At 38.1% G+C, this 25,519-nt stretch overlaps 1 protein-coding gene across 5 annotated transcripts in view; it reads left to right on the top strand.

The window, feature by feature from the left end:
- Positions 1-22,485, top strand: part of col6a3 (collagen, type VI, alpha 3) — a 51,900-nt gene extending 29,415 nt beyond the window's left edge. For 2 of the 5 annotated variants that reach the window (XM_047815260.1, XM_047815264.1), the window contains 31 exons: positions 447-589; positions 737-829; positions 935-988; positions 1,088-1,159; positions 1,291-1,317; positions 1,408-1,452; positions 1,564-1,617; positions 1,734-1,796; positions 2,152-2,217; positions 2,551-2,604; positions 4,638-4,673; positions 4,780-4,842; positions 9,881-9,943; positions 10,832-10,894; positions 11,058-11,120; positions 11,257-11,307; positions 11,491-11,526; positions 11,638-11,700; positions 11,928-11,990; positions 12,287-12,319; positions 12,449-12,485; positions 12,609-12,620; positions 12,718-13,202; positions 13,343-13,445; positions 13,573-14,274; positions 14,372-14,459; positions 14,570-14,628; positions 16,963-17,148; positions 17,500-17,559; positions 18,116-18,304; positions 21,758-22,485. In XM_047815260.1, the coding sequence (XP_047671216.1) occupies positions 447-589; positions 737-829; positions 935-988; positions 1,088-1,159; positions 1,291-1,317; positions 1,408-1,452; positions 1,564-1,617; positions 1,734-1,796; positions 2,152-2,217; positions 2,551-2,604; positions 4,638-4,673; positions 4,780-4,842; positions 9,881-9,943; positions 10,832-10,894; positions 11,058-11,120; positions 11,257-11,307; positions 11,491-11,526; positions 11,638-11,700; positions 11,928-11,990; positions 12,287-12,319; positions 12,449-12,485; positions 12,609-12,620; positions 12,718-13,202; positions 13,343-13,445; positions 13,573-14,274; positions 14,372-14,459; positions 14,570-14,628; positions 16,963-17,148; positions 17,500-17,559; positions 18,116-18,304; positions 21,758-21,801 (3,170 nt within the window). In that variant the 3' untranslated portion in view covers positions 21,802-22,485. The remainder of the gene's footprint in view (positions 1-446; positions 590-736; positions 830-934; positions 989-1,087; positions 1,160-1,290; positions 1,318-1,407; positions 1,453-1,563; positions 1,618-1,733; positions 1,797-2,151; positions 2,218-2,550; positions 2,605-4,637; positions 4,674-4,779; positions 4,843-9,880; positions 9,944-10,831; positions 10,895-11,057; positions 11,121-11,256; positions 11,308-11,490; positions 11,527-11,637; positions 11,701-11,927; positions 11,991-12,286; positions 12,320-12,448; positions 12,486-12,608; positions 12,621-12,717; positions 13,203-13,342; positions 13,446-13,572; positions 14,275-14,371; positions 14,460-14,569; positions 14,629-16,962; positions 17,149-17,499; positions 17,560-18,115; positions 18,305-21,757) is intronic. The other 3 variants (XM_047815261.1, XM_047815263.1, XM_047815262.1) reach the window with 3 other exon arrangements.
- Positions 22,486-25,519: the final 3,034 nt, after the last annotated feature.

The following is a 25,519-nucleotide window of genomic DNA, read 5'->3' as shown; positions in this document are numbered from 1 at the left end:
GGTGTTTTTATTAGATCACCAATCAATGTAAAATGTTTTACATCAATGTAAAATGTACATCAATTACAATTTGTAAACAGTTTTTAATAAAACAGGTGACATGGTCACAAACCATTTTTCTAAAATTTAGATGTAGATTTATATCCTTAATGAACGAGAATGAAGTTCAATAAATATGTTTATTTACTTATTTAAATCCAGAGATTATTACTAGTTAATATTATAATACAATTGTTAGTAGTAGTTAAAGTAATAGTAGTAGAGTACATTAACAGTTTGTGTGTGTGTAAATAGTGTATTACAGACAGTGTATTCTTTGTGTGTGTGTGTGTGTGTGTGTGTGTGTGTGTGTGTGTGTGTGTGTGTGCGTGTGTGTGTGTGTGTGTGTGTGTGTGTGGTAAATAGCATATTCTTCATCAGCTATGTACAATTTTTATATACTCTAGGAGTCAATGCTTTCATCCTGGTTGCACTGGAGAGGGTACCACAATTTGAGAATGCAGTGTTACTGGAATTTGGGCGGGGTTTTAGATCCAAACCTCTGCGTGTGAATCTGATGGACTTGGACTATGAACTGCTAGAGGAACTGGTATGTCTAATTAAAAATGTTGTCTATTAATCAAAGTAAAAATGAGTCTTAATTGCATTTTGGAGATAGTCTAATTTCTTCATCTGTCAAACCATTTTCTAGTCCTATAGAGACCACATCTAAATATACATTTCCTATTTTGTGCAGGACAATATTGCTGAAATGGAGTGTTGTTCAGTCCCATGCAAGTGCACTGGCCAGAGAGGTTACAGAGGATCCGTTGGTCTTATTGGACAAAAGGTTATTTTGTTAGAATGACAGTTCATATCTGAAATGGTTTAAACGCTCTTATTTGTTAACAAATTTATTTATTTCAGTTATGTTTGTGTGTTTTTGTTATATAAGGGACCACCTGGAAACCAGGGCTACAGAGGACATCCTGGTGATGAAGGTGGACCGGTGTGTATAAATAATGTTGATGCTTCAACCATTTTTATAACCATTTAAATGTTTGCATGATTATTTATTAGTATATTTTGTCAAAACATCATCATCCAGGGAGAAAGAGGCCCCCCGGGTGTTAATGGAACTCAAGGTTTTCAAGGATGTCCAGGTCCAAGAGGTGCAAAGGTGTGCTAATTGTGATTTTTTTTTTCACAACTGCCTAGTTGGTATTACAATAGAGTGAAAAACATATAAAAACATGTGACCCATATGTAAGACCTAGCATGTTAAGTAGTTTTGTTTTTTTTGTCTTTCAGGGTGCACATGGATATAATGGTGAAAAGGTAAGGAAGTTATTTGAAGAAGAGATAAATATAATTATGTCCTATTGTGTATAGATGATATGAACATTATTCAATGTCTAATTATCCCAGGGAGAAATTGGAGAGATTGGTTTAGATGGCATCAATGGAGAAGAGGTATGTTGTTCTGTTATATGAAAGATATAAGATTATAACATTGTTAATAAGGTTATCTATTGCATTGGTATTAATGTTTGCTTGCATTTATTAAATTATATAAACTTTTAGGGCACAAGTGGAGCTGTTGGACCACCAGGTGACAGAGGCAACCCTGGACAAAGGGTATTTTAATTTAATTTGTTTGGTTATTTAATTCGTTTTGTCATAATGACTTATTAATCTGTAACTTATAAAGAGTATAAAACTGGTCTTCTATTTCACAACCATTGTGTATCTAGGGCCCTAAAGGTGTCAAAGGGCAGGCCGGTCATTTTGGTCAGACTGGCATCCGTGGAGATCCAGTAAGTAGGATGTAATATTTTTATTCCCAGTCTATAAGTCTATAAAGCACCAATCTAATATATAACAACGTAAAGTACTCAGTACAAATGGTACTTTAATGTTTAATGTTTTTTCTCAGTCCCCCAAAAATAACATAAATTTCAGTATACAGATTTAATTTGAATGGTGTTTTATACCCAAATATTTTAAACATTCAGTTTAAAAAGGTATAGAATCAAATAAATTCAAACTACTTATACATATATAAATAGAATAGTTAGAATTTATGTGTGTGTGTGTGTGTGTGTGTGTGTGTGTGTGTGTGTGTGTGTGTGTGTGTGTGTGTGTGTGTGTGTGTGTGTGTGTGTTAATTAGGGCATTGCAGGAAAGGACAATAGCCAAAGAGGACCCAAAGGAGATCCAGGCGATACTGGGCCCCCGGTAAAATCTCTTATTGCTTACATGCAAATGAACTGGTAATCTGTACACAAAGACATACCCATACACCATCCATACTTGCACTTAATTACTTATTATGTATTGCTTGCAAATCTATTACAAAAATTACAAAACTACAAATCAAATTTAAACTCTGGGGAATATTCAGTGCTTTGTCATTATGGAGAGATTTAAGTTATATTTTACACTTATGTTAGAGTTATGTTTATCTGTTTACAGTACTGTATGTGTATCTGCACAAGAGAACGTTTGAAGTGCAAAATAACTTTACAGTTTTAATTGCTTAAATACTGATCACCATTTTGTTTGTGATAGGGTGAGCCTGGAGAAGATGGTAAGCAAGGAGGTGCAGGAGGAGCAGGGAGAAAGGTATGTTTCTCGATTTGATTCTAAAGTTTGCATTGTTTTGTTATTTCTTCTTCTTCTTTTTCTTCTTCATATTCTCTGTATTCTTTATTGTTTTTTTATATTATTAGGGCCAAAAGCATTTTGACCAAATTTGTGAGATGTACTGCCAATGCTGTAGTGTCACCATCAGCTCAAATTTGGGCCTAATTTATAAGAATGTTTGTGGTCATAATTTGTAAGCCTTGTGTTCAATATCTAAGTAGATTTTCTGCCATTTTGGATTTTGTCAAAAGCAATTTTTCACAACTGCTATAAATCTGGTCCAATCATCACCAAATCTGGCACACGTTAAGTACAGATTTGCAGATCTTCACGAAATTTGGCTAACATCATCTCAAGACTTGTCTGAACCAAACACATTTGATATTGTTAACCATTTTCCTGTCTGATTGGCATATTTAAAACAGTATATGAGGATGAATACTTCAATCAATACTTCAGATGTATCTTCAGAATCACACTCTTAATGTATCCAAGATGTTTCAAGACTTCAAGACTTTCAACTTTCACTTTTTTCTTTTGGTATTGTTTGAAGAATGAGTGCTAAATTTATGTTTTGTTCTCTATAATTCTCTAGCGTATACTGAAGTGAACCCACACCAGCATATAAAATACTGTATTTCCTGTTAACTAAATAAAAAGGAGTAAATTTTGTTACTCCGCCTGCAAATCATTTTCAGTCAGCACAGAATTTGGCATACATCATTTTCAGATCTACATAGACAAAACCTATCAAAATATTGAGTGCTCTAAATGGTTTTCTTGTAATGGGCTAACAAATCTGACAGCATAACCATCAGGATGCAAGGCTGTATCTCAGCACTGACACAAAACTTGGTAGGTATCTTCAGGACCATGCCATGGGGCTGTACAAAGATTTTCTTTATAGTAGAACCACCTGTTGGTCATTTATATTTAAAATTTTCTTTTAAAGTCTCTCAGTGAATAATATCAATAATCAACAATCAAGAATACCACTAGTCTAAAATTCAGTTTGAAGGAAAATAGCAAAAGCACATACAGGTACAAATAGTGCTAATTTAAGTGTTTCACGAAGAGGTAGGGCTTTACATATTGTTTTATGACAGGCAGTGACTCAGCTGTTCAGGCATCTAGGCGATGATTTCCTTGAAGACATGCAGTGATAGAATATCTGAGGGAGCATCATGCTATAAAGGGTGTGATAAGTGTTTTCAGGTAAGATGGTGCTGGTTAATTTTTTAAATGCTGGCAGTTACCAGAAGCCAGGACATGGGAATGGGTTGCGGTGGGAGAACTTAGGTAGGTTGAAAAACAAATATTATTAAAATATTCTTTAAATACATATAATACTCATTATTGGTACTTCTCCTCCAAGTGTTGTCTAGTATTCAACAGATTTGTCTCAATGTCAAAGTTCCAAGAGACAACATTGTATGTGAGAGCAGTGTCTGCAGAATTCTTCCACTGTCTGTGTTCAAAACATGGATACCATTGCTTGAAACTACAAATCTCTCTTGAATCACTTTGCCTAAAGTTATGATAATGTTTTTTTCATGTGATTACTTATCACAGCAACAATATCACAGTATCACTTCACACTATCATAGTATCCTTGATTTTTCTTTCTTTGCTCATATTTTGCATACTCTGGGTCTTTGCTGGTACGAGATGTATACATTATTAGTTATTAGTTAATTATATTTGTTGACTCAAATTTAAAAACCAGAGAGATAAAAAAAGTGAGAAAGAGAGCGAGTTAGTTTTCATTCACCTGTCTCCTTTTTACTGCCCTTCTTTCTTCTGTGAACTGAAACTAATTGCATAGATTATTGTGTATTATTTTTTGTATTATTCCTTTCCATTTCATTTTCTCATGGACAGTTCTTAAATTGTAGGAAAGGAATTAAATATGTTCTAAATTAATTAATTAAATTAATTAGTAATTAAATTAATCAAAAGACAATTAATGTTAGCACTGTACTGCACTGTAGCATTGTACTTTCTTTTTTCAGGGTACTGGTGGTAGAAGAGGTCCACCTGGACAAGCTGTGAGTAAATTAAAGCATATGTTGTTGTGGTTGTTGTTTTTTCTTTTATCTTTTATTATGGTGAAAAGCTTCTACAATTTTACAATGACACATTTCCTTCCTTTAGGGTCCTGTTGGAAAACCTGGGGCAGATGGTGTTGCAGGAGAGCAGGGAATTGGAGGGCCGAGAGTAAGTTTCTGTTTGCCACTTCAGCTGTGCTGCAGGTTCTTCCAGCGCCCACTTGGGTTTCCTTCTGGTTCTCTGGTTTTCTCTGACTTCAGATATTTATTATCTCATTTTCAGTGAAAAATGCTTTTTACAGTGTTTGAGATGAATTAAGATGTAAGAATGAGAATGTATTGTTCCCTTTCAAGGAACCTGAGGCTGTGTTATGGCCAGAGGTGGGAAGTAACGGAATAAAAATACTTTGTTACTGTACTTAAGTAAATTTTTCTGGTATCAGTATTTTACTCCACTATTTATTTTTTGGACAACTTTTTACTTTTACTCATTACATTTTTACACAAATATCTGTACTTTTTACTTCTTACATTTTCAAAATGGACTCGTTACTTTTAGTATTATTTCTTCGCATTGAGCGCTGTTTCCAGCCTATCATCCTATCATTGTGTGGCTTTTTTACCATGTGACTGGTGTAATACTCTCTCATTTTCTACTGCTTATCCGAACTACCTCGGGTCATGGGGAGCCTGTGCCTATCTCAGGCGTCATCGGGCATCAAGGGAGGATACACCCTGGACGGAGTGCCAACCCATCGCAGGGAACACACACTCTCTTTCACTGGTGTATTAGTTACTGGCTATCAGACATAGACTAAGGATAGCAGAGCTAACAATGAGCAGCACGCCTACAATAGGAATGACATCCATCCATTTTCTACCGCTTATCCGGGGCCGGGTCGCGGGGGCAGCAGTCTAAGCAGGGACACCCAGACTTCCCTCTCCCCAGACACTTCCTCCAGCTCTTCTGGGGGAAAACCGAGGCGTTCCCAGGCTAGCCGAGAGACAATGTCCCTCCAGAGTGTCCTAGGTCTTCCCCGGGGCCTCCTCCCAGTTGGACATGCCCGGAACACCTCCCCAGGGAGGCGTCCAGGAGGCATCCGAAACAGATGCCTGAGTCACCTCAGCTGACCCTTCTCGATGTGGAGGAGCAGCAGCCCGAGTGACTGAGCTCGTCACCCTATCTCTAAGGGAGCGCCCAGCCACCCTTTGGAGGAAACTCATTTCAGCCGCCTGTATCCAGGATCTTGTCCTTTCGGTCATGACCCAAAGCTCATGACCATAGGTGAGGGTAGGAACGTAGATCGACTGGTAAATAAAGAGCTTCGCCTTACGGCTCAGCTCTTTCTTCACGCAAACAGATCGGTATATCGATCGCATCACTGCAGAAGATACACCGATCCGCCTGTCGATCTCCCGCTCCATCCTTCCCTTACTCGTGAACAGGACCCCAAAATACTTAAACTCCTCGACTTGAGGCAGGAACGCTCCACCAACCTGAAGGGAGCAAGCCACCCTTTTCCGGCTGAGAACCATGGCCTCGGACTTGGAGGTGCTAATTCTCATCTCCACCGCTTCACACTTGGCTGCAAACCTTCCCAGTGCACGCTGAAGGTCCTGATTTTAAGAAGCCAATAGGACAACATCATCTGCAAAAAGCAGAGACGAAATCCTGTGGGCCCCAAACCGGACTCCCTCTGGCCCCCGACTGCGCCTAGAAATCCTGTCCATATAAATAATGAACAGCAACGGTGACAAAGGGCAGCCCTGTCGGACTCTAACATGTACTGGGAACAAGTCTGACTTACTGCCAGCAATGCGATAGAAAAAACTCCTGCTCCGGTCATATAGGTACCGGACAGCCCTTAGCAGAGGGACCCGGACCCCATACTCCCAGAGCACCCCCCACAGGTCACCACGAGGGACACAGTCGAATGCCTTCTCCAGATCCACAAAGCACATGTGGACTGGTTGGGCAAACTCCCATGAACCCTCCAGCAACCTGGTGAGGGTATAGAGATGGTCCAGTGTTCCACGACCAGGACGAAACCCGCATTGTTCCTCCTGAATCCGATGTTCAACTATTGGCCGAATTCTCCTCTCCAGCACCCTGGCGTAGACTTTTCCGGTGAGGCTGAGTAATGTGATCCCCCTGTAGTTGGAACACACCCTCCCCTTCTTAAACAGAGCGACCACCACCCCAGTCTGCCAGTACGGAAAACAACCACATATAGCAGGAAAGGTCAGATGACCCAATACTTTTGGAAATATAATGTATACCAAGTGTATCACCAAGGCCATAACCCAAACTGTAGGGAGATTCCAGCTCTGTCCTTGAAAGCAACTCAAAATTATTGTGATGTTTTACAAATGACAAAATTAATGTTAATTAAATTAAGCACTCCGTGTTTTTTGGGTTGACACATTTCGCAACGCATTCGCCAGGAATCCTTTTTGACGCCGATTATTTCAAACATCTCCCTCATATATGGCCATGGGTGTTCAGGAATGTCCTCGTTGTTAGTTATTTTAACATCGGTGACTCCCTCTGAATTAACATTAGCCATTCATTTTGTGTTCTGTTATTGGACTTCTTTGCTAGTCACAGTTTGTCCATAACAAACACCATGTTCAAGCATAAGGGTGTCCATCAGTACACATGGTACCAGGACACCCTAGGTCGGAAGTCAATGATCGACTTTGTGGTTGTTTCATCAGACCTCCGGCCGTATGTCTTGGACACTCGGGTAAAGAGTGGGGCGGAGCTGTCAACTGATCACCACCTGGTGGTGAGTTGGGTCCAATGGCAGGGGAGGAAGTTGGACAGACTTGGCAGACCCAAACGTACTGTGAGGGTCCGCTGGATCGTTTGGCAGAGTCTCCTGTCAGAGAGATCTTCAACTCCCACCTCTGGCAGAGCTTCAACCAGATCCCAAGAGAGGTTGGAGACATTGAGTCCGAGTGGACCATGTTCTCCACCTCCATTGTCTCCAGCCGCACGGAGCTGAGGCTGTAAGGTCTCCGTGCCTGTCGTGACGGCAATCCCCGAACCCGGTGGTGGACACCAGAAGTAAGGGATGCTGTCAAGCTGAAGAAGGAGTCCTATCGAGCCTGGTTGGCTTGAGGGACTCCGGAGGCAGCTGATAGCGACCGGAGCGCTTCAGCCTGGGTGGTTGCAGAGGCAAAAACTCAGGTCTGGGAGGAGTTCGGTGAGGCCATGGAGAAGGACTATCGGTTGGCCTCGAAGAAATCGACAAAACGTCCGACGTCTCAGGAGGGGGAAGCAGTGCCTTGCGCACACTGTTTACAGTGGGAGTGGGAATCTGCTGACTTCGACTAGTGACATCCTCGGACGGTGGAAGGAGTACTTTGAGGATCTCCTCAACTCCACCAACATGTCTTCCACTGAGGAAGCAGAGGTGGAGGGCTCGGTGATGTGACAATAAAGGTGACTTGACTTGACTTGACTTGATATATATAAAAAACATGACGTTCAGTTACCAGCATGACACTAAACAGGTAGTAGTAACTTCGACTTTTTACTTAAGTACATGTCAGAGCCCATACTTCTTTACTTTAACTTGAGTAAAAGAGTGTAGTCACTTCTTCAACTTTTACTAGAGTCTTTTAAAAAATGAGTATCTGTATTTATACTTGAGTAAAGGATGTGTGTACTTTTGCCACCTCTGGTTATGGCTGACATGATGGGAACTCTTCTTTGCAGAAGTCAGTAGCTTGTGCTGCAATTTCTCCTGACCTGAAAAAGGATATACTGTTGTCTGCATCAGGCTCTGAGGAGCTTGGTATTGGAAATGGGGAGCAGATATCAGTCAAACTTCAAACACAATTGACAAACACAATTGATTGTCATTTGAAAGCTTTTGGAGGTGGCTGAGGCCCAATCTAGCTTGCTGAGGCAGAATGGTTAGTGTAGCGGCCTGAACCCTAAATCTATGGTGGTTGGTCAGCATGCTAATTGGCAAGCCCACCAGGTGAGAGAGGAAATGAGATCAGTTATCTCCACGGGGTGGACAAGAAGGAAGCCTGACGCTTGACTTCCTGTTGAGAAAGAAGCTGAGGCTCGAGAAATGGCAACTCAACCCTAAGGTGGTTGAACGAATATGGCAAACCTTTTGCCAAGTGAAAGCAGATGTGTTCACTCAGAGGAGACGCCCTTTGGTTTTCCCTCTCTCACCAGTCCCTTTGTGGCTGGATGCCCTGGGTACAGACATGGCCAAGGCTCCATCTGTTTCCTCTGATAGTTTGCTCCCAATAGTCCTAGCCAGCACCTTGTGCACTTGGTAGTGGAAGATATCGCCCAGGCCTATAAAGCATGCAATGTGGATTCGCTTATGGGTGTTATGCCTCACTCCACTAGGAGTATAGGCTTTATAACCTGGCCCGGGGCCCCACTCCTGGGTCTGCTCATGCCCTTTTATGACTCCTGGGACAGACATCGTGTGGTGGGGTTGGTGTTGACACTCCCATAGCATGAGCCATAATGCAGCATAAGTTCCATTGAATTTAAAGACACCAAGTTGCATTTAAACTGGTTCCCTGAAAAGTGAAACAGACATGCTTTATGGTCTTGCCGGCATGCTCTGTTTCATCATGTGACCTACCTGAGCCAATAAATCAGCATGATTTTGCTGTAAATAAATCACCTGATAATCTCTAATTCTCAAATAATGTAATATATAGTGTCAGTAGTCTGTCCTAGCAGTATTGAGGGAACAGATGTAATGGTCTCTACACATTCTCCTGCTAGGACAGAGAGATTAAATTTGGTACTCATTATCCCACAAATAAAAACAGAGAACCCATGAGGAGACTGGCTGATTGTTTTGTTAGACACAGAATAAAGTACCATCTGTCAGGGACGTGGGGTAAAAACAGAACCAACTGCAGGATAGCGTAAAATAAAACAGGATTTATTAACTAAAAACATGAAACAGGGACACAGACAATACCAGACCAGACACGAGACGACATAAGACGACAACAGAAGACAAGGATTCCGCTCTGCCATAGGCAACGCGGTACAATTAAATAGAAAGGACAATGAACACATGAGGAACAGGTGTGCAGAGATGGGGATTTCTCCTTTCTAGTGGCAAGAATCTTCAATAGTGATGTACAAAACATCTTAGAAGTTTACAGTAATGACCAGAATAAGACATATATGTGTGTTTTTATCTTTATGGCAGGGTTCCAGTGGACCAGTTGGAACGCCAGGACTCAGGGGAGAGGATGGTAATCCAGGTCCAAGAGTAAGTGACTGACATACGTACGGCAGATTTTATATATCCATTTTTTGCCATCAAATATAAGTGTAGTACACAACAATGCAATGAATGTCAATATAATTTAATTATGCTAACAAAGGTCAGCATACTAGAAATGTGTAGTTTAACTTAATATTACTGAGTATAGTCTTTTTTTAACAATAAACTTTGTCACAAGTAGCTTTAAAGAGCCAAATAATACCTGAGCAAGGTGAGATACCCTGAAATAATGTTAACGAAACCTTGTGAGGACTTAATAACAAATTCTCTTTTGGGTAATACCAGATAGGAATGTTTTTGTGCTTTTACAAATGTTTCTCAAACTCAACAACAACAACAACAATAAAAATAAATAAATAAATAAATAAATAATAATAATAATAATAATAATAATAATAATAATAATAATAATAATAATAATAGAAGAACTGGGATATGGAACTGTGGTGGGCCTGGACCATGGAGCAGTGGGTCATGACAGAATGGGGGACCTGGGCAGTGGAGCAGAAGGTCCTGGTGCAATTAGTCTATCTAGTCTGTGGAGCACTGAACAGGCTTTGCATTAGCGCCTTGTTCCTTATCTGCAACACCCACAGTGAAAGTAAATCCACTTAACCTCAAAGCAAAGTCTATGTAGTGTTCTAGAGTCTAGTGTGGGGTACATAATGGTATTAACTGTGAAATTTCACTCGATAAACCATATCGGAAAATGTCCTTGAGAGCAGAGGTAATAAATTTTACCTTACAACAGTGTTCACAGAATTCCTCCAACAAATCCTCGCTTGGCTCCCCTGATGAAGGTGTAAAATCCTCACAGTATGAAAACAGTTTTTACACCTGTTCATCCATTCATTCATTGTCAAATGTCTGTAGGGTCCTGGAGGAGCCCCCGGACCACCTGGTGAAAAGGGCAGACGAGGTGCTGTTGGTCGGAAGGTATGTCATATAGCTGAAAACATGAAATGCAGTGATGATCATTAAATTCCTGAGTGATCATATATGATACTATCTAAACTAATAAAATGTTTGTTATAGAAATCTGTCTAAAAATGATACTTTAATTCTTGATTGAGCAAATCTGCTCTGTAACTCATTTTAGGGTGAACCTGGAGACCCAGGACCTATGGGCTCTACAGGACCGCCTGGCCCCCGAGGAGAACCTGTAAGTCTAACATGCCTCAAGTTTCTTTTTAAAAAGAAATGGTATGCACTGTGGAATGGTATGTGCTAATTGTACACTAATTGTGAAAGATTTGTATGATGTTGAGCACAGTGTCTAAAGTTAAATGTCTTAACAGGGAGATGATGGGCGAGATGGCGTTGGAATACCTGGTCCTAAGGGAAGAAAGGTGCGTTTTGTCTGTGTATCTGGTTTTCTGCAACACAAAGCTGTGTCTTGAGCTGACTGTGTGATATTTATCTGAGAAATGTTTTTGTGTTTGTAAGTGTATACTTGTATGAAATACTGTAAATCATATAATGAAAATTAAAATTAATGATTAATTATAAAATGTTAACAATTCTTTTTGCAGGGTGATGAAGGTTTCCCTGGATATCCAGGTCTAAAGGTAAGAGTGGCTCATTGCAATAAAGTTATAAATATGTTTGCATTGCTCCTAATGCTGACAAAAATAATTACAAAGATTATAAACAGATGATTTTTCCTTTTATTTTCATAGGGAGCTGCTGGTGATCCTGGAGCCAAGGGGGGACCTGGTCCCAAAGGAAACAGCGGCCAGAGAGTGAGCGCTATGTCTAGTGCTTATTTTATATATTTTTATATTCAGTTCAATTCAATTAATTTGTATAGCACTTGTAGTAATTCACATTGTCTCAAAACAGTGTTTCATATGTATAGAAACATAATAAAACAAATATTATTTAATGTTTAAAGTTTAAAATTAAGTTACTAGCTACTTCTATATAAATCCATGCTGTATATGTAAATGATTGTGAATTTATTTTCTAGGGTGTTGCAGGTGGTGCTGGCGAGGATGGACAGAATGGAGAGATCGGCTATCCTGGCCCTTATGTAAGTACATGACATAATTCCAAATCAAGTGAAATATATACATCAACGAAATGTTTTATCAGTAAGCATGTTCATACTGTATGTCCTAATCTAAAGTAGTTTAGGACATAAGACAGTAGTTAAATTCATGCTGAGATTGTGTCGGAGAAAAAAATACAAACAAAAATAATGTGCAATGAAAGACAATAAAAATATTTTGACCTTTGACCAGTGCCAGATGGCATTTAAACAGTCCCAATACAGATGATGAGTTTCTTCAGATATGAGTAACTTGTTATTGTTTTTTGTTCACACAGGGACCAAAGGGATCCAGAGGACCAAGAGTATCAGTAAGGGCATGTTATTGTGGCAAATCATTGTTTATTTTGGTGAAAATATGAGAAAAAATATGGGGAAAAATGGGAAAATTACATTGGGAATTCTGTGCTTACTGTACCTACGTTATCCTGTTTTTACAGACTTGTGCCCTGGTCAAGAAAATCAGAGACAACTGCCGTATGTATTAGTTTGCAGTATGACATTCAATAGGTGTTTTGTTGTTGTAATAGAATAATAACTGTACTGAATGCAATTATCTGGTTGTACCTTACTGATGGTTTTTGTTATTTTCTCTTTTAGCATGCTGTTATGGTAAGTGCAATTTTATTTTATTTAAATATAAACAGCAACTTATTTATTTATTTTGTAAGTTGAAAATGCTTAAACAATGTAACTATCTGTTCTTCAGGTGCCCAGGAATGTCCTCTGTATCCTACCGAGCTGGCCTTTGCCCTGGATGTATCGACAGGTGTATCAAAGGATAACTTTGACAGTATGAAGAACATTATACTCCATCTGGTGAATAACATTACCATCACTGAGAGCAACTGTCCACGAGGAGCTCGAGTGGCCCTGACACTCTACAACACTGAGATAACCACTGACATACGCTTTTCTGATGCATTGAAAAAACATGCATTGTCTGAACGAGTGCAGGGCTTGCAAACTCTGAGGACCAATAAAAAGCGCAATTTGGAAACAGCCATGAACTTTTTGGCCCGAAACACCTTTAAGAGGGTGCGCAGTGGCTTCCTGGTACGCAAAGCGGCTGTATTCCTTGTGAATGACCCTGTGGATGTCACAACGGAGTTCACCAATGCTGCTTTGCGACTCTATGATGCTGGAATCACCGCTGTCTTCCTCATGCCCCGTCCGCCAAGGAAGGTCCTGCAGGTGGGGGCAGTAGAATAAGACTAATTTTAATAAATCTGTTTAAAACAAATTACAGTGAATAGCTAGAAAAGATAGCATTATGCTTACTTGCAGAATACTTGAAGACTGCCTAAGCTTTAATTTCACCCTCACTCTTTCAGGTAAATAACACTATATTAGCCCATTTCAAGGACCTGCCCTCTCCAGGAAGTGCAAATTTCAACACTGTTATCAAGGAAATACTTGACTGTCACATCTGCCTAGGTAAAACCATGTCATATACATACACCATTATATACATGATTTATATATACAGTAGCTCAAAAGCAGGGAAATATGATGGAAAACTCTGATTTTTGTTTTTTTGTTTTGTTGGGGTTTTTTTTTTCAGATGTCTGCACTCCTAATCTGCTGTGTGATTATAAGCCTTCCCTGAGCACTAGAGAAAAAAGGTCCTCCACCACAGACTTAGATGTTGATATGGCTTTCATCATTGATAGCTCTGAAAGCACATGGCCGACTGTGTTTACAGAAATGAAGCGGTATATTGCTCACATGATTAATCAGTTGGAGATTACAATGGAACCAGCGACAAGCTCCCATCATGCTAGAGTTGCATTGGTTCAGCATTGCCCATATAAGTATTTGCACAACGATAGCAGTATTCCTATTAGCATGGCATTTGGCCTGACAGACCACAATTCAGTTCATAATATCCAGAGCTTTTTACTGGACAAGGTGCAGCAATTAGAAGGGGGCCGTGCTCTGGCAGCAGCTCTGGAGGGTACAGTGGAGCATGTGTTTGAGAAAGCACCACATCCACGCCAACTGAAGGTGCTCATTCTCTTTGTGACTGGGTCAGTGGAAGAGAATAAGGAGAAGCTGCTAAAGGCTGCCATTGATGTCAAATGCAAAGGATATTTCATTGTGGTGATAGGAGTGGGTAAGCAGCTCAATGCTGAAGATGCTCGTATCCTGGCCCAGGTGGCTAGTGAGCCTTCAGATGTATTCTACAAGAGTGTAGATGGACCTGAAGGCTTCTATGATGACCACCTTCAGAGGTTTGCCCAACTATTGCCAGAGTACCTTAGTTGTAAGTATAACAACTCTTTAACACAAGTATATGAATTAATCAGTAGTCATATGATATTTCATTATTATTTTCTTTATATTTTTATATCACACATCAGTGAAGGATGCCTACATATCTGCTGAAGTCTCAAAGCACTGCCAGGGGTACCAAGGTGACGAACCAGACAGGTCACAAAATACTTACATGTAAGCCTGCTGACATTACTCTTTAAGTGCATAGTTCCTCCTGCCAATAATTTTCAGGATTATAGGTTATTAATCCATATTTTTTACTTTTATACCATGTTTTATTTTAGGTCCAACAATACATACAATGAGCAGGAACTGAAGAAGGATAAGGAACAAATGCTTAAAGGTTTGGCCATTTTTAAATGAATGTTTAGTTACTGCTGGCCATATAATGGATATATAATATTAAGTTAACTTAATAATAAATAGCCTATATGTCATTACTAACAAGGCCTGCATCTAAGGAAAGATAAACTACTGATTAACAAAAAAACTGTTTTGTGTAAGTTTTCCTAGAAAGCTGAAAAACTGATGAACTGAAACATTTTTTTTTATACAGGAATATGCAAAGAAAATTACAGAGAAAATACCTCCTCATCCTTATGCATTCACACTTTTCATTAGCCACAGTTATCTTTGGTTTATTTAGGTTATTATAAAAAAACAAACAAAAAAAAAACATACTTATAATAACGTGCTTTATCATTATGCCCAGTAGCCACTTTGGTCTCAGCTAAGAAAATGCTTACTTTCTCCCCAAGAAAGGTTTTTATTTATTTAATTTTTAAATCGTGATAGTTGTTAAAAGGACTATATAAATAAAATAAAATTTAATTGAATTTGTGTGGCCAATCTTCAGTTTTTAGTACTGTCCCCAGAAATACACTAGAGTGTCACATCCATAGCAGTAGCTGTAAGAGTTTCATTATAGTTGCCTAAAGGTTTTGTAGGTTCTTGAATGTTTGCTTAATATTAAATTCTGCCAGAAACAAACCAAACAAATCTTAAGAAGCAATTCATAGCAATACATTAGCATGGTTAGTGTAGAATTTACATTATACTATAATACCTCATTTCAAAAGTTTGAACACAGGACTTTTCAGGACTTCCACCAGCTGTGCTAGGGGCATTATGCATACCAGAGCAGTAAGATCATTGTCCATGTGGATTAATGGCACATTAGCCTATCACCACTCTTTATTTTGTTTTTAATTTAACTTTGGACAATAGAAAAGCTGAGAGTTTTACAGCTTTAAACCACTAACATGTTACCAATAACCAAGAAAAATCTTTACATTTTAGGCTGCATGCTTTATATCCTCTCAGAACCCACTCGAAAACAAAAAAGTCTAATTAGTTTCAGATGGTGGGTTTGCTGCATGATGTCCACAGCTTGAGTTAGTCGATAGATTTTGTTTTGTATTTTTGAGATATTGAGATAAGCTGAAAATCAACACTCATGCAGCATTCTGTATATGCTGAAGACATTACATTCAGGTATGATATATATATATATATATATATATATATATATATATATATATATATATATATATATATATATATATATATATATTACTGTATGTATATGAGATGATAGATCAAAATTTCTAATTTTTTGTCCTGATATCCCATCAGGATGTTTTAAACAACTTGAAAATATGACACCTTTGAAGGCAGACAACATAAATTTAGGTGAGCAATAGTATAAGAACAGATAGTTGAATTAATTAAACTTTATTTTTGGTTACATATCCCTTTTTTGCAATAACAGTGTGAAGTTAGTGAACCCCTGAACATCAAACTGTTAGATTTTTCTTTTGTGATGCTTTACTAGACGTCTTTTTGTTGTTGTTTGTTTTTCGTTGAGGTGACTCTTAGTAGGTGTTCAGTTTGATCAATTCTGGTGATTGACATGGACAGTCTTTGACTCAGTTGTCTTCCTGCATGTTGAAGTTGCTTCCAATCAGATTGGATGCATTTCTCTTTAGACTTCTGATTTAGTTTTGTACTGCACTGGATTATTACTTTTTCAGGATATTTCAAATTGTTGTATTGGCTATACCCACTGCTTATGTAATGGCTCTGATAGATTTTTCCTCTTCTCTCCTTATTGTTTCCCTTTTTATCAGGCCTCTTTAACTGAGATATAATTTTTTTTTTAAAACTGTATAACACACCTTGGCAACAAGAAACAACATTCAGTTACATGTTTTAATATTTTTGGTCACATGAAAAATGGGTGAATTTAAACAAAAGGTGTCATTTTTTAAGTTGCTTAACAAATCTACATATATGAGGAAATGAATGATGAAATTTTTTCTTTCTAATTGAATCTTTCTAATAGAACCATTTCTGATGTCAATCCTATATATAAGATGGACAAACCCAGTGTATTACAGAAAGTCTGAATTATAATAATATGTTAATCTAATCTATATTACAAACCTGTTGAAGTATGTGACAGTATGTCACTCCATTACTGAACACACACCAGGTGTTCAAAGCAATAGCAAGTTACATCAAGATATCACATAGCAGGCATTTCAGCTAATCTATGTAAAACTCATTTTACCTATTCTAATATTTACTCTTAAATGTTCTTCATTTGCAAAACTCTGCTGCCATTACTAACACACTCTTTTTCATAATATAACACCTCATTTTTTGCATGTTCTAGTTAATGAGTTTGCCGACCCATGCTCACTTGACTTTGACACTGGACTACCATGCAAAGACTATGAGGCTAAGTGGTACTTTGACAAAAAGAATGGATTCTGTGCCCGGTTCTGGTATGGAGGTTGTGGAGGAAATGAAAATAGGTTTGAGACTGAGGCGCAATGCCTTAAACACTGCATCAATACAGGTATGTGTTTTTGCCCGACTGAACCAAGTGATTGAGAGGCAACCTACTGTAGGAAACCTAGATCTTGGAGCATATACAGTTAAAAGTGGAATGTGCTGTGATCATTGAATTTGGTGTCAAAGCAGCATAAGATAAGCATAAGTTTTATTAGAATGTATTATTACCTTTTTTTACTAAGCACAACAATTACCAAATAACACTGAACAACTCAAATGGGCCAGTGCAAATGCAAATATAAAAGGTTACCGAAAGATAAGAAGAAGAAAAAAGATTTTCTGGTGTTTCCCAAAGCTTTTTTGATTAAGTGAAACTTAAAATATTTAAATATGTGTTTTTTCTTGACTCCCACAGTAGAGCAGCAGCCACAACTGAGTGTCAACAAGATCCAATCAGAGGACCCCCCTGCTCCAGGTTAGTCTACCTCTGCTGAGGACATCATAAAGACTGACAGGGGCTTTTTTTTTATCTCTTTTAAAAAAACAAAAAACGTATTCATCATTTTGGCTGAGAGCAATCCTGTCCCTTTGCTTTGAAGCTCACTGCATATTTAAACAGTAATTGGATGATCATTACTCCATACATACACATGCTCATATAAGGTGGCTAAACCTACCTCAGCTCAAAAATATTTATATGAAACCTAACTTAACAATAAGCTCTCTGTGATCTCATTTATGCTTCTGGAAAAAATAATGCTTGTTCACCAAAAAGTGACATTTTTAGGGTATGGGATGTATTGTCATCAAATGTTTTAATTATTTTATTAAATGTTCTTTGTTAATAAAATCGTTGTTTACCTTGAAACAGTTAATACTTTACAGTTCCACAAAGCCAACATTGTTTACCAAGCCATCCTAATATAATTTTCAGAATCCCTATTTATTCAGCAGTAATACATGCCTGAATGTCTTATTAGTTATTCATATATATTAGTATTTTTCACTCATCTGCTGCTATCTTCAAACAGCTCCACAACTTTCAGTGGTGGACATCTGTAAAATTCCCAAAGATGAAGGCACCTGTGCTAAGTTTGTACTAAAATGGCATTTTGACTCCATTGAGAAGAGCTGTAAACGATTCTGGTATGGAGGCTGCGGTGGCAACCAAAATCGTTTTGACACGCAAAAGGAGTGTGAAATAGCATGTGGAAAAGCAGGTGAGACATACAACTGTAGACTGAGTCAAGAGGTTTTTAATTGTCATTTCAACCATATATAGCTGACAAAGTACATAGTGAAATGAAACAGCAGAGGTAAGGACTGAAAGTAAGTTGTCCTAGCCACATAATGTGAAACCTAGTGCAAGCTGTGTAAAATAGTCCCTCATAAAGCTTACAACATGACCAATAAAAGACAAGGGTGTATAAATGTATTGATTTGTATAGCACTTTTGACAATATATATTTTCACAAATAATTTATTCAGAATAAAATCTAGAAAATGCAGCCATACAAGCTATCCATGTGGTCCATTCTCAGAAAAAGTAAGTGGCCTCTAATTTATAAAACTCCAACCAGAAGTAGGGCATAGAATGGATCAGGCACATGTAGGCTGAGAACAGAACAGAAACAATCAGGTACACTTGGATTTGCATGTGCAGCTTGACAGAGAGAGTAAGAGAGAAAGAGAGACAGACAGGCTGACAGACAGACAGAGAAAGAAAGAAACATAGAATATTATGTACGTATGTGATCACCTAATGGTTAAGCATAATGTAGGTTGTGTGCAAAGTGCAGGCAGGGACTCTAAAGACTAGCTATGACAGAAAGACTAGCTATTACTAAATTAAGAGCCAGAAGGTGGCACAGACATAAGAGGTTCCTGGGACATAAGGTATCCATTGTACTGTCATCAGCAGAACAGTGGAAGCTAACACCATGTTTACAACAAATACCCAGAGGCAGCATATATAATGGTTATACACTGGGTCTAAAACAGAAACTTTCAGGATACCTGAAACACTTTACTTTGGTAAAGTTTACATTGTGTTACATATAAATCCTGAGCCAGGAGAGGTCTGTACTCTTAATTCAATTGCCTATACACCAGCAAGGAGACAACCATGATCAGAGGCCAATAATAGGTCATTTATCACTTTAACCAGTGCTTTCTCTGTTCTATGATGACACCTAAATCCTAACTGATACATTTCATGAATCTTATTCCTATGTAGGTATTATCATAACTGCATAACTATTTCTAGGCTCTGGGAGATAATGGGGAGGTGTGATGTTGACCTATAGACAGCTGACAGGGGTCAAGCTCAGGTTTGATATCTGCTTGGTTAATAGATTTAGGTACATAGCAAATGCTAAGAAAATAATTGACTATTTTTTTATAAAAGGTTCAATTGCTACTGGTATTAGAATATGTAGGTTAGGGATATAGTGTTGATGACTTTGAAGAAGAGCAGTGAGGCATTCTGAAACTGCTGATCTGATACAGTAATGCAATCTACAGGATTAGCTGGTTTAAAATTAATAGTCTGAATTCTATTACCTGATTATTATTTATTTTTTTTGCCACTGAAATAATGAATAAAGTCATTGCTGATGCATCTGATGGCTTGCTCCAATATCAAATAATAATCAAGGATCTTTGTTTAGGGTTGAGAGATATGCTTATCTAGCAGCACTAAGAATTCTATGTACAGTTCTTCCATCCCTGCTACTTGAAATACCAGCAGTTTGCTTTGACATCATATACATTATAATTTTCTGGTTGTCTGTTTTAGGGTGCATGTGTGATTGTTATACCTGGGTGCTTGTTTTTCTCAATAATTATTCTGGAGCTACATTTAGAATCTTTAAATTCTTGTAATTAAAAATAATGCAATTTATTAAAAGTCTTGTGGTAATTGTACTTTTCTTAGACTAAGGCTGTGTAACTAAAGCAGTAGTAAAACAAATAGTTCCCTACTTCTGTATAATATAGATTCAAGATTTTTATTGTCATGTAAAGTAGTGAGTGTATAGCTTGTATAACAGTGTACATTTGCTGTCCCTTCTGTGCTGAAAACACAGCCATTAATGTGAGTACACCCCTAAGTGTAAATGTCCAAATTGGGCCCAAAGTGTCAATATTTTTTTTAGCAAGGCAGAGGTCATCTTGGAGGTGTGTTTGGAGTCGTTATCATGTTGGAATACTGCCCGGTGGCCCAGTCTCTGAAGCAAGGGGATAATGCTCTGTTTCAGTATGTCACAGTACATGTTGGCATTCATGGTCCCCTTAATGTAAAGCATGGTGGTGGGAGTGTCGTGGTCTGGGGCTGCATGAGTGCTGCCGGCTCTGGGGAGCTACAGCTCCGGCAGAGAGCCGGCAGCACTCATGCAGCCACAGATCACAACACTCCCACCACCATGCTTTACTGTAGACAAGACACACTTGTCTTTGTACTCCTCACCTGGTTGCTGCCACACACGCTTAAGAAACTTATTTGGTTCATCTTGGTCTCATCCAGTAATCCATGTCATTAGTCTGCTTGTCTTCAGCAAACTGTTTACCTGCTTTCTTGTGCGTCATCTTTAGAAGAGGCTTCCTTCTGGGACGACAGCCATGCAGACCAATTTGATGCAGTGTGCGTCATATGGTCTGAGCACTGACAGGCTGATCCCCCACTCCTTCAACCTCTGCACCAATGCTGGCAGCATTTATACATCGATTTCCTAAACACAACCTCTGGATATGACGCTGACCAACAATGTTTATGTAGAGCAACAATTCTTTTTTCAGATCCTCAGAAAGTTCTTAGCCATGAAGTGCCATGTTGAACTTCCAGTGACCAGTATGAGAGCGTGAGAGTGATAACACCAAATTAAACACACCTGCTCCCCATTCACACCAGAGACCTTGTAACTAACGAGTCACATGACACCGCAGAGAGAAAATGGCTAATTGGGCCCAATTTGGACATTTACACTTAGGGGTGTACTCACTTTTGTGGCCAGCAGTTTAGACATTAATGGCTGTGTTGAGATATTTTGAGGGGACAGCAAATGTACACTGTTATACAAGCTGTACACTCACTACTTTACATTGTAGCACAGTGTCATTTCTTCAGTGTCACGAAAAGATTTTGAAAATATTTACAAAAGTGAGAGGCGTGAGATATATATACCACTCAGGAGTTAGAAGTTTCAGTTGTCATTATTCATCATTATTTCAGTTTTAAAGCTGTCTGTACCTACCAAAATTTTATTTAGTATATTTGTAGAAAAGATGCTACATGAGCAAGGGGGGCACATTGGCTTAGTGGTTAGCATGTTCGCCTCACACCTCCAGGGTTGGGGGTTCGATTCCCGCCTCCGCCTTGTGTGTGTGGAGTTTGCATGTTCTCCCCGTGCCTCGGGGGTTTCCTCCCCCGGTCCAAAGACATGCATGGTAGGTTGATTGGCATCTCTGGAAAATTGTCTGTAGTGTGTGAGTGAATGAGAGTGTGCGTGTGCCCTGTGATGGGTTGGCACTCCGTCCAGGGTGTATCCTGTCTCGATGCCCGATGACGCCTGAGATAGGCACAGGCTCCCCGTGACCCGAGAAGTTTGGATAAGCGGTAGAAAATGAATGAATGAATGCTACATGAGCAAGCAAATGACTTTTTTTTCCTTCAACAGCTGCTGTTAAGCAGGCACCTGTGATTGCTGCAGTGAGTACGTAAATGAACACTGAGGATTCAAGGGTCCCTCTGAGGAGAAATAATGAAAATCAAATTGCCTGCACTGGATTCTGCCAGAGGAAGCCTTCAACATAGTCTTTTTTTGTTTGTTTGTTTCTTTTCTTTTCTTTTTTTTTTTGCATTTGGGGGTTGGGGGGTTAGGGGGCAAGCCAAACAGGTCATTGCATGATATTTTTGTAGTGGTGCTAAATTTTTTGTTTGTTTCTTTGTTTGTTTGTCCATTTTCTCAGAATGCGATAAAATGTCTAAATAGCTGAATTCCAGGAAAAAAAATATTTTGTAATTATTTTTTTTCTTAACATGTATTAAATGCTTGATGAAACGTATTATGTCTTTTGAAGTCTATAGACATCACTTCCTTTTTTGTCTAGTTTTTAACTCACAAAGGTACTTTCAAGTGCCCTCATTATGCTTTCACTGCTTGTTTGCATTCTCTGATTCCCTGTGGAATAACACTTGTTCATAAAAGATCAAAATGTTCTCATTGAAATAATCCACTCCAGTGATTTATGATTATTGCATAAAATTTGGCAGTGTAAATCATAGATAATCATATCCATTTCTAAGGCTAATACAATTCAGATGTCACATGCTAAAACCTTTACTGTTTTTAAATACTGGAATAATTGTGCAAAACAGAAGTAAAAATGATTGTGAGCTAATCAAGCAAGACTTATTTTTGGTGTGTGTGTTTGTGTGTGTGAAAAAGAAAAAGGTAAAAAAATAAATAACTTTTGTGTTTCTCAAAAAACATAGAAGACATTCATACAGACAATACATAATAATAGGTATTTATACATTGACATAGCTTTATATATTTACCAGTGTTGAAAGCAAGGGCCAAGGAATCTATGACACAGCTTACCTCAGACAAGATGAGAGTGCTTTTTGCCATTACTGTGTATTTGCAGGTCTGTTTAAGAACTGTGGAACAAATCTGTTCCACAGCTTGTGTTGAGCTGGACTGTTCAAGCAGTGACTCATTTTAGGTGGAATATCCTTTTATGGTGCACACTTCATGGCTCTGTATTTTTTTATGACTGGATGACTTTTAGGTTTGGGGAGATTTGCTATACTAACTCAAACTGACATTTTCCAAGTCTTACTTGGAAGATTTTAGTATGCATGGACTTTTGGCCAAATAAGAAATAAATAAACTAAATTTGGCAATGATGTACTTTGTGAGGAGCAATTCACTGAGCCAAACCAAGCCCATAATATCTCAGCTTAAGTCTTACTTTTGCTTAGTATAGCAAATTGTTATTTTCTTCATCCCCTACCTACAGAATCTTGTTTGTTCATATCCAAAATTGTACTAGCATGACACAATAGTGTGCAAGACAAAAAAAAACTGTCTGTTTATAAATCTAAAGCTAATTTACTCTTAAACTTCTTACAAAATACACTTCTCATCTGAGCTGCTCAGTTTTCCCACTCTTTTTGATGTTCCCATGCCAACTGTGAAATATGATCTCTCCAACAGGTCTTGAGTCTGCACTGGGGTCTCCTTCCAGTGGGGCATGCCAGATTCAGCTCTAGCAGAAATAAACAATGGCTCTCTATGGCTGCCCTTGAATTAGAGGAGCAACATGCATACACACTTATACCTAGGGGCAAACTAGCAGTGGGGATAAAAAAGACAATGTAATCAGTGCAGTAATACAAGAACTGTGAGGCTTCAGCCCTATCAGATGCACGACCGTGCCACCCCCTTATAAAATAAACAAAAGTGGAACAAATTTAGAAAAGTGGAACAGAATATTTAGATCCTAGTTTAAATAGCTATACTTGAAGAAATGTTCACTTTCAAATTAAAGGGAATGCACAAATCTGTTGGTATTATTTTCAATTACATGTTTACTGAATCTCATTTAAAATGTGATGAAAGTCAAAAGATTTTTTGTTTTTTCGATTTGAGCTTGAAAAAGGCTCATGGGTACTTTAGAAACTGTGCCACTTGGTTTATGTGCTTTAAATTTCAAGTTACACAAATATTTGAGTTCTGATCATATACAGTATGCATGCTTTCCATCAGAAAAAGATATAATTATCCTGAGCTCATAAGAGCTACATGCAGCAATACAGAAAAAGAGAGGTACAAATGAATTTTTCTGACATGCAAAAAAATAATAATAGTCAAAAGGCAAATGAAGTTCAAATCATGTTTGCACTGAAATGGTCTTCTTTCTGCAGAACATCTGTTCACCCCACTTCCTCCAGGCCTCAGAATCATGACTCATTGCAAAGGCATTTTGGCTTTTCACAAATCCCATAAAGTCTTAAGTACTTTATTTATTTACGGTCTCCCGAGAGAGGAGAAATCTAATTTTGATTACTGACATTTTACACTGCTTTAGACTTTAGAAGGAATAAATCGACGGAAGGAATAAATGTGATCTCTCTTATGCATTCTACACTTATTTATAACATTTCTTACTCTACACTGTAGTCAGCTATTTAGGTTTATAACTTTTAAATTTGTTGTAACTTTTACAAACTTCTTAATTTAATCTAGACCATTTTTATGATAAAAATATGATTACTCATATATTTGTGCCTCAAAATTAAGAGCTTATATGACAGGTTGCTCTTTTGCCAGAATTAAAAAATAAATAAGATCAGAAATAGAATATAATCTACTTAATACATTTTAGTTTAACATTTTAAAGGAAATGGTGCTTGTTTTGTAGCCAAGATGCAGAAAAAAGTAGCAATAAATTATATCATAGTTACACAGATGTGCAGCTTGTGTAAAAAAAAAAAATAATAAACTAGACAAAACACACTACTCAATAGAATGCAGGATCCAACTTTTTGAGTGAATGCACTCTTGATTAAGTTTAAAAATGACATCTGTAACAGAATCCTTTTGTAGTCTGCTGTGGCCAAGTTTGCATGTAAAAAACAAGTTAAATCAATCTGATGTTTTGAAGCTGTGCTGAAGATGTGCATTTACAATTGGGAATTGGTCAGTCACATGCTGCATTATGGGAAAGTTTGCTGTTTTGGTAGGGTTCATTCTTTGTTAATTCAGTGCAAAAAAAAAAAAAACACATTTACACATAATGTTAGAACCTTAAAGATTCTGTGGTTTTGTTTTGTTTTTATCCACATGCTAGGTCCACATTTCCAGAAATCTGTTCTTAACTGGTGTGTGGCTTACTCAAGGTTCGGTGCGCATCTTCTTTCAAACAAACAAAAATTGGAAGCCTTTGTACAGAACATGTTTATACTGTATAGATAAATAGAACATATTTTGCATTAAATAATGAAAACATTGATATACCTGCAGAAACAGAAGCAAGAGAGCAAGTTCTTCAAACACACTACGTATACCGTGTACACATACTGTACACACACTATGTGATGTATTAGGCAAGTAAATCAGTTTTGACAAGTTGATGTGTTTGAATCAGGAAAAATGGTCAAGAAGAAGGATCTGAAGAAACTCTGAGATAAAACTGTGATGCTAAAAAGTTGGGTCAGAGTTTCTCCAGAACAACAGGTCTTCTGGAGTGTTCCCTGCATGCATTGGTTAGTAACTAGCATAAGTGGCTTAACAACAGGTAAATGGGCATAAAAAGCTCATTGATGTTCATGTAGCGCAAAGGCTGACTGGTCCAAATCCTACAGAAAGGCTACTGTATTACAAATTGCTGAAATGGTTTATGAACACAAAGAGCATTACTGCATATGGGGC

Source organism: Tachysurus fulvidraco, chromosome 6 (assembly GCF_022655615.1).
Source record: "Tachysurus fulvidraco isolate hzauxx_2018 chromosome 6, HZAU_PFXX_2.0, whole genome shotgun sequence".
Taxonomy (NCBI): Eukaryota; Metazoa; Chordata; class Actinopteri; order Siluriformes; family Bagridae; genus Tachysurus; species Tachysurus fulvidraco.
This window is presented reverse-complemented; position numbering and strand designations above follow the sequence as displayed.